This window comes from Lygodium microphyllum, chromosome 2 (assembly GCF_053477565.2).
Source record: "Lygodium microphyllum isolate KBCC chromosome 2, Lygodium_microphyllum_v1.1.10, whole genome shotgun sequence".
NCBI classification, from domain to species: Eukaryota; Viridiplantae; Streptophyta; class Polypodiopsida; order Schizaeales; family Lygodiaceae; genus Lygodium; species Lygodium microphyllum.
The window spans coordinates 106,144,803-106,154,703 of NC_141136.1; the positions used below are offsets into that span (position 1 = coordinate 106,144,803).

General features: G+C 41.0%; 1 protein-coding gene across 1 annotated transcript; it reads right to left on the reverse strand.

Moving 5' to 3' along the window:
- Nucleotides 1-1,351: 1,351 nt before the first annotated feature.
- On the reverse strand, nucleotides 1,352-9,541 carry LOC148040147 (uncharacterized protein At2g39795, mitochondrial-like). Its single transcript, XM_087697054.1, has 3 exons — nucleotides 9,213-9,541; nucleotides 1,985-2,316; nucleotides 1,352-1,765 (listed from the first exon to the last, which is right to left on the reverse strand). Exons 1-3 carry the CDS (start codon nucleotides 9,429-9,431, stop codon nucleotides 1,606-1,608), a joined length of 711 nt encoding a protein of 236 aa, XP_087553180.1. The 5' UTR covers nucleotides 9,432-9,541; the 3' UTR covers nucleotides 1,352-1,605.
- Nucleotides 9,542-9,901: the final 360 nt, after the last annotated feature.

Below are 9,901 nucleotides of genomic sequence, written 5' to 3' on the forward strand. Positions count from 1 at the left end.
CCATTGTTATCTTCACCATCAACACAAGATACCTAATCTTGATGTTCCTCATACCACCTGTACTCAAAATTCACATGTTCTAGTCAAATTGTCTACCCTTCATATCATAGAAATACTATACCTTGTACATCATCTTGCCCATCATAGTGGCAACTTTCATATGCCCAATTCTGCCATCATCAAATTAAGCACCTATAAAATTGCACTTTAAACCTCTTCATTTTAGTAAGCCCACACACCACATCCCTAAGATAAAAGATGCTCCATCTTGCCGCAACACTAACCCAATATGATCCTATGTTGAAGTTAATTGAAGCAATATACCACACAAAAAGCTTTTGCCTTAATAAAGGGTGCTTATGCATTGTAGTGATGAGAAGCTTGTACAAGTGGTGCTTTGCTCTTCTTTCATAAGGCTAGATCATTATTACATGCAAACAAGTACTTGTACAGAAACTACAATCAAATGGCACTTTGCTAAGTGGTGAGCAAGTATGACCCAAAATCATATACTTTTGACCACTAATAATGGCCTCTATTAGGCTTATGCAGTTACTCATGCTACCTGTGACAAACTTGTACTATATGAATTGAAAAAACACTCCAACCAATAGTAGCACAATACCATAAATAAGTAAGTCGTAAAAGGTTTGAAGTGGGCCAACTGCTGTTTAATAAGGTATTTTTTTAGTTGCCGACTGCTGTTTGGTTCACAACTCCCCCTCCTCTCTCTCTCTCTCTCTCTCTCTCTCTCTCTCTCTCTCTCTCTCTCTCGTGGTGGAAGGCCTGGTGCCATTGTTTCCAATTTTCAAGTTTGAATCCACAAGGGACCAAAACCTGGAAATGTGGTATATACCTTTTACCTTGAGGCATCTTGGGACTGTTCCTGCCATGTAAAAACCACCCTCCTATCCCTCTCCCTCTCGCTCTCGCTCTCGCTCTCTCTCCCTCTCCCTCTTTCTCTCTGTTCCCCCCCCCCCAAAAAAAAAATCATGCACACCATTTACCCAGTACATTGACATGCGTGAGCAGTTAACTTATTCTATCCTTGGGTCTCAAAATCCTGGGCATCAAGAAAGGACCTATATCCTAAGAACGAAAGCAACCTGGCTTACGTGGCCAACGGTGCGGCTTCAGAACCTGGCAGAGGCAAGAGGTGCATACATCAGATCACATCACAGAATGACAGGCCAGCAACATTAACACACAACCACTGCCCAAGTCCCAGCAACTTTAACACACAACCACTGTTATGGATCTACGTCCTAACTACAAACTACCACTTGGGAGCTTTTGTATTTAAGTGGATACCATGTCCAAAAGGTCTTGAAACACAGCTGCAGATCTTCTGGAAAAATGCTTAATTGTTTAAATTGAGAGGATGATTTACAAACTCAAAGGGCTCAGACACATGGGCAAGTCTTTTGTGAAAACGTCTATACACCTGTTAAGAGATCCCATCACATTGAAAACTTTAAGTTGTATATTAGAGGATAAGAATCCCAAACGTACTTAGGTATGAACACCCTCAACTTCTTGCCAGCCTAAATGAGATATCCCATGTTGTCAAATAAAAAATCACATCACCGTGTTGGTTTAATGCCCTCATTTTTTTATAAAGGCCTCTACATTGTTTAGCCATCTTGTGTATTCACTTTGTTCTTTGTTTTTCATGTATGTTAGTAGGAATGTAGATAACTCCGCATCTATGCCCCGATCTGTCAAGTACTTTACAAATCCTTTTTGCACATTGTCATCAAGATCCCTGCACAGTAAAACAAGCTTGATTACTGCAGAAAACACCAGGTAAACAAGGTAGCAACAATGTATAAACTTGCCTAGCCCATCTGTTAGGGAGAGCTTTTGAAGCTCTACTAGAAAAAAAACACTGAAGAAAAAGTCATTTTTAAAGCTGTCAACTCAATAGCCCAGCTTTTAATTCCAATCGTTATGTTTTGGGAAGTTATCAAGCATGTTTACTTACGAAAATTGTGGTCCGTCATAAGCGAGGTCCTTAATGCAAGTGACATCATCTTTGTATGCAACACGATCAATAACGGGTGTACTACCATATGTCACACAATGTATCTCCAAATAGGGACCATCTCCTTTCTTGGAAACTTTCACGACCATTTCCACCAACTCATCTGGATCATCTTCAAGTTCATCATTACTGCTCTCCCCTTCTAACTGCTGAGTTTGAAAGGTACATGTCACTGTGATGTCTTCGTTGATGTATGCTCTATGCAAAACAACTTGCTGAGTGCCAGGCTTGTTAATGATTGTAAATGGTTTGGGAACCTGCTGCAGCTCTTCCTGCAAAATACCAAAGAAGATGTCTAGTGCATATTATGTAACATGTCAATGGTTGTTTGCTTTCATAAGTGGTATGACTGCTGTAATACATGAAATTTTTTATACTTGATGGGCAATCCAGTCTCCCAAGTGAACCTCACTACATTCTCCCAACAACAAAGCTGAATGAAAGGAGTGTCAGATTTAGGGAGGACTCAAACATCTACAATTCCCTATACCCACCGATCCTGCCCCACCACAAAAAAAAAAGACTTTCATTTCTTTACTTCTTGGCGCATTGGGTACAATGATTGGAGCACCTCTGGACACCTATCAGCTGAACATTCAGTCTGGAACTTGAGGAGTGCCACACACGACTGGAACTTAACTTGGGACTAAGGTGAAGGAACAAGTTGATCATGCAGTTACACATGCAAAGCAGGGAAGACTGGACTGATGCAAAACACAGCTATAGATAGCATTGAGGATGAGGGCTCTAGGATGACAGACACAATACCACAAACTGAATGGCTGCAAGACATCACCGCAGGACAGAAAGGCAACTGAATGCTACTGTTGCCTGATGATAGGCAAACACGGCGAGATTATGGCTGGCTAAATTACATCACTATTGGGCTTGAAAAGTTCTTGAACTGAGTGCCAACGACAAAACAAGACATCAGACATGGAGAGGGTAGCAACACACATGCGCACACTTGGGGCTAAAACAAAAATGTCAAATATGCAGTCACACCAACCAATTGCAATCACACAATCAACTTGTATCTGCCAAGGCAAGGAACTGACCATCTATAGACTCATCCAACTAGCACAACACTCTATAGATTTCTCTCGCCTTTTATAATCACCTTGAAACTAAAAGGTTATAAACAACTTGAAAACTTTATACTTTAGACCCCCACTCAAATTAGTGTCATAAGTCTTAACCTGAGTCTGCCCAAAATTGCAGTGAATACAATGTTCAAACAGCTGAGTGAACTACTTGGTGACTCAAGCTGATATATAGCCCAGCCCACACACAGTTGTGCCTAATTGCATTTGGACTACAGAGACCTATGAGATGTTTGGCACTTACCTAAACAAACATGTCCATGTTGCCCAAGTGCTAGCGTGTTCACATGATATCCCCTCCTATTTAGCTCATCATTGATATCTACATGGCATCCATATAGTTTACCAACAATCTTGGGAACTCCTACCAGGAGTCTCCATCCAACCATACTACTTCATGTGTCCCTTAATCTTGGAGCTCGAAGTTTGCTCCTTGGTTGTACCGTGTTTCCAATGTTTGGAGAAGAATCTGCTCTAGAACAAATAGATGTACCTCAATCAACCATTTTTGGTTGGAGCTTGTGAGGACAAGTGGACCAATCAAGTGCACAAAGAACAAACTCTTTAGATAACAAATAAATGTTGAGATCTATATGATAAAGGAAAAATGTACAATGAGGATGGAAATAAGGTAATAAGCACAATGAACCTCTACTATGGTGTAGAACAATATACAACATAGGAGTACAAGGAGTGGAAATGACGGTGCCAACTGCCATAAATTGTAGAAGCTGGAACAGAGGTGAAGGCTCAAAGCATAAGGCAATAGTAGGACCAGACAAGGGTCAAGCTCTTAGGTATTGAAGGTAGAGTCAAACAAGGCCACAAAAAGCGAGGGTGGGGTGCATTGTCACACATATAGATCTTGAATGTAAGCAAGCAGCTAGCACTCACAATAGGCTATCGATTGTGAGGAAAGGTCTGTATTTGGATGGCGCAAAATCTGTGATTAGGCTGATAGCAGCAGTCTATGCTGCAAAGGCTGCATTTAGGGCAGCATGCAGCTCCACTGCATCAGGCAAATCTGCTTTTTGGCTGGTAATCTGACAGAGCAGCAATTTGGGCAGTCACACCTGAACAAAATGCATGTCTACCTGCTGTGACAGAAGTCAACAGCAGCATGAGAGCTGGGAAAGCAGTGCCTGGTATTTGGAAAAGCAGTTGATGCAATAGACCATGACGTGGCACACCTGTTCTCTTTGGCAGCCTGGGCAGGACATTGCAGCAGCAGGAGCAGTCATGGACAATTGGCAACTCTCATAGATAGTAAGGTAGCAAGCTGTTAACCGATTGTACACCTCATGTGTGAGTCTTATGTATTTTAGACGATGCTTCCTTGTTTTAGGGCAGAGAGGGTTGAGGCTGGCTGCCCTTATGTTGGGCACCAGTTCTTAGCTGATTTACTAGTATTTTGCACAGTTCCTAAAGGTTTCTAAAATGGGAGGTATGAAATGGGTTTCATAGCTTTTATACAAGTTTTAGAAACAAGTCTCATTTGAGATTGAAGAAAACTATCATGAGACTTTGTGATTCATATAATGTAATTTGTGAGAATTCATGATCCTATGAAATGCAAATGGAGATTCACCATAGCGTCAACACATACATGCATCATGGTCCTTATATACATTGCAATCAATATATAGAAGAAACTGTTACAAATCGTGGATCTAGAGCATGGTAGATGCTATGGCAGGTGGAAGATGAGAACCAAACTCATGATGACATAGACAAGTAGAGACAAACTATTACACAAGTGAATTAGGTTCCAAGATGGCAGCTTGGACTTATAAACACAATCTTGTGTAGGACTAACGAAGTCAAGACACTGAACTAAAAGTACAAAGCATCATGACATTGTATTAATTCCATATGAAAGTAATACTCAAGTACAATGCTTTATAGAAGTTGGGTTGTTCCACTCTCCTCATTATGCATATGGAATTCAGTACAGCTCTTCCTCGAGCATACATCATTTGTCTATTTCTCAACACCTCCCCTCAAATGATGAGTCCCTACACTTGCTGGCTTTTGCCCCCCCTACAGATAACATGGCCCGGGAGACTAGCTCATAGGCAGCCTGGTCAAGTTAAAGCTTGAGACTTTACATCTTTGACAAGGGTTTTTACAAAGCAAATCCACTATAGGAACAATTTTCCTTAGAACAATCTGTTAGAGTTGTTAATGGTAGCAGAAGCATCTTCTTCTTCTTCTTCATTCATGAATTGACCTTGGTGGTGGTCATTCTGCATCTGCTGTGCTCTTTTCTTGTGAAAACATTCATTGGCAATATGGCTAGTCTTACCACAATAATAACATGTCATCCGACTTCTATTGTTGGTGTTGAATCCTCCACCTCTTCCCTTGGGTCCAATAGCTCCTTTGGTGTATAAGAGATTTTCCCTTGAGCTGGTCTCTTTTATATCTTTGCTTTTAAATTTGCTTTCTCCATCAAGCAGTGAGTGCTCAATGTCTTTGAGTGAGAGACTGGGAACATTACTTAGGGTGGACACAAGGTTCTCATATGGATCCTTATTTACACTTGCAAGCAATACGGCTATTGCTTCATCTTCATCAATATTCTTCTTAAGCGTTGCAAGCTAGGTTTTTAGGCCCTTGAACTTGTTAATGTGTATGGTCATAGAAGCATTGTCTTTGATATCTAGTTTATAAAATTGTATCAGTAATTTTACCTTTGAATTCTTTACTTGGATACCAAACATCATGTCAAGTTCCTCCCAAGCAATTCTAGGATCTCTAATGCCAGAGATATGATGTAGCACATCATCACTTAATCCCCAAGCAATGATACCTAGTGCCTTGTTATTCATCTTCTTCCATTCTTTGGTTTTGAGCTGGTTTTCTTCACAAATCCGTCTTTATCATCTTCCTTCTTGCTATCTGCATCATCTTCAAACAGGCCCCACAAGTCCTTTCGCATAAGGTGATACATAGTCTTCTCCTTCCAAGCATGAAAGCCTTCACCATTAAACTTTGCTATTTGTTCCACTTAAGTCATCTTAGTAGGTGATCTTACCACAAGAACTCTCGAGCAGTGTCTATCATTTTACAAGAAGATTGAGATTTACACAGAATTTTATCAATGTGACTTTAAATCATCACACAAACTGGGAATAATCTTCGAAGCATGAATTAGAAGGTGAGTTACTTCTCGAATGTGCTAACGAGCACAAGTGATGGGATAGTGTTAAATCCCACTATGTAGTATCAAAAGATACTATGGTTTTGAAGATGATGATTCTTGTTACTTGATGTTACCCCTTCATCTTTGATTTCTCCAAATCTTCCAAAGCTTGATGATTGGTTGATAAAGTATTTACTAAACACTGAGTGATTACTCAGTTTAGAGTGGTAGGAGCCTGAGTGTGCCAAGAGGAGTGAGAAAATGAAAAAAATTGAAGCTTTAAGTAATCTTAGCTATAACTTCCTGGATTAGGGTTTTGACCCAGGCTTGGTTTTTCATTGATTGTAGGAGCTACAGTGGATCATTTTTAAAACTTTTATATGAAAATGAAGCTCTCTTTATGCTTTATAAAAGCCCTATGATCATCGTCTAGATTGTTGCAACGTCATCACGCGCAGAGCACATAAATGCAAGCATGTGCATTTTCAGACAGAAATGTCGATTTTTGGTAATGCTGGGTTGAATGATAAACAATGTCAAGCTTTGAGGCTACAAGAGGAAGCACCTTGAGGTTAGAATAATATCCTTAGAAGGAATCTTGTAAAGATATTGCCTCTAGAGAGACATCTAAGTCCTCCATGAAGGACATGTCCTACAGGCCACAGACTGAGTTTATAGCAGCAACTGACAGAAGCGACAATGCTAAGCTCCAAATAGGGCAATGTCAAGTTCTTATGTAATGCAGAGAAGCCTTGGGAGTCGAGGAATAAATCTTTAGAAGGAAGATTGAAGAGATATACTCTATAGAGAAAGTTATAAAAGCTTGAAAGAAGATAGGTGCAGACCTACCTATGGCTGCTAAGGTGGAGCAAGTGGAGATGAGTTGAGAGAAAAGTTCATTGAGTTGACTTGAGGTTTAAGAGGGACTGAGAGAGCAGAGAAGGGAGTTATACCATGCCCGACTAGGCTCTGATACCATGTTATAAATCGTGGATCTAGAGCATGGCAGATGCTATGGCAGGTGAAAGATGAGGATCAAACTCATGATGACATAGACAAGTCGAGTCAAGCTGTTACACAAGTAAATTAGTTTTCAAGTTGGTAGCTTGGATTGATAAACATAATCTTGTGTAAAACTGACAAAATCAAGACACTTAACTGAAAGTACAAAGCATCATGACATTGTATTCATTCCATATGAAAGTGATACTCAAGTACAATGCTTTATAGAAGTTGGATTGTTCCACTCTCCTCACTATGCATATGGGATTCAGTACAGCTCTTCCTCAAGCATACATCATTTGTCTATTTCTCAACAGAAGCCTTAATTATAGAAGCCATCACTATATATATGCTTCATAGACAACAACTCAAGAAAAATTCTTGCAATCAATGTTAATGTCCATGTTAGTGTGTCAAATGAAACCGTGACAAATGTTGATTACAAAAGTTCAAACATACTTTTCAAGGTAGGGCTTTTTCAGAAATTTAAAATAGGTGTTTCATTGGTTTCTGAACCACTCTGGTATGAAACAAGTTTTCGAACCTTACAAAAAGGGTTTCTTGGCAACTATGGTATTTTGGACGCTCAATTTAGACTACTCGACTAGTCATTTGGTTTGATATTTTTTGTGCCTTATTATAGACACGACTAAAGTATTATCAAAATTCTTTGTATACCATTAGATGTTCTTCAATGAGTTAAAGAGAACTTCGCAATGCCTCATTTTGGTACTCCAGCAACAATCTAAAGGATAATGCATATAGAGCAACGCCTAAAAGTTATCCAAGTTCTCCATCTTATACAAAAGATCCTTGAACTCTTGCAAGTATGCCTCTGAGAACTTCTTCACCATGTCCATCTCAAATAACTTGTGAAGCATGATTTTTATCTATCTGATGTGTTGCACATCGATGACCCAATATAAAGCAAAGTATGCTCTCCACTTGGCTAGGCATGAGTTTGTTTCATCACTTTTGTTCTTCTCTCCTTAACAGGGATCAAGTTTGAACTGAAGAGGCAATGTGTACATGGCTGTAAGCATAAATGGAACGTAGAAAGTGTGAAGTTCAGCTAGTTGATGTAGCATTTTCTTCAACTATGCTTGCAAAGCCACCACAAATGATGGATCTCGTTAGGAATGAGGAAAGAAGACAGTTCACAATGCCCATGCATGTGCTCACAATTGGGAGAAGTCAGATAGACATACTCCATGCACTAAGGTTCACTCGGGTCTCGAATGAATGTGCGTCATGAGAAGCCATAATATGGTAATACGAAAAATTAGTGGTGTTGAGAAAGACGTCAAGATGACAAGATTTGTGCTTTTGAAAAATACTCAAAATATAAGGACAACATGTATAAAGAGTTTTTTCTCTCTCGGTAAACCTTAGTTGCAAAGCTAAGAGAATTGTTCATCGTTCTTGGAATACACCAGGAATATGATAAACAAATACTCCATATAACATTTGCCTATCCAAAAACATCGCAATGTTAAACATGTTTCTTCTCTCTCCCTAAACCTAGGTTGCAAAGCTGAGAGAATTGTTCGTCATTCCTGGAATACAACGGAATACGATCAACAAATACTCCATATAACCTTTGCCAGCCCAAAGACATCACGTCCAGATGTTATCCGTCGGGCATCTTTAGACTGAAATCCTTCACATTTTGAAGGTTTCTTCACCTGTTAATTTTGGTTGAATTTCGAAATTGAAAGGTGGGCTAAATCTAGGTTTTCAGCGCTGATCCTAGTCAGACTGATTAGGGCAAACACCACTGATGCACTGATCGGAACAAGCAGAGCAGTGAGACGCTCTGAGAAGTGAAAGGGAAACAGAAGCTTTGCTGTAAAACATCGCAAGTATCCCTCCCCTCGACGCGCATGAGCAGTATGTACAAGACGAAAATTACGTATACCTTGGCTAAAATCCGTGTCTGCCTCTCGTGTTCTATCTCGTCTTTAAGGATGCGGAGGAGCTCACCGTCCGTCTGAGAGGCCGCCGCCTTCGTTGCCATGGCGCGAAGGGGATGATGCGTGCTGGAAGCGGCACCCTCGGAGACCCTGTTTTGAGAAAGCGAGAGGAGCAGCCTGCGGCAGCCAGAGCTGCGCCGAAGGAGCTGCCTCGCCATCGCCATATTCCAAAAACGTCTGCCTTGGCAGGCCACGTCTTCGATATGTCGTCCTAGGGGTGTTATGGTCTCGAAAGAGCACAATAAATATGTTAAAGCATTGAAAATATAGGGCCTTGGGGGCCAAGACAGTCGTGAGAGTAAGGTGGTCGATTCAAGTCTCGTTGGGTAAGTTGGTTGAATACCTCTAATTGGAGTGGGTTGCACCCAAGGTTGCCTCCCCCCCCCCCCCCCCCCCCCCGGCTTTAACCGCGTGGGTGTCCCTTGTGCATGTGGGAGAAGGGGCATTAGCTTCCCCTTGGCCTTCCCCTACTAGCACCCTCTCAAAAGGGGACTAGCAAAGTGAAGAGAAGAGAGAGTCTCTCATTGGCTATTGTCACACACACCCACCATGTCCAATCAATGGACCACTGTTCCCCCCCCCCCCCCCCCCCGGCTTTAACCGCGTGGTTGTCCCTTGTGCATGTGGGAGAAGG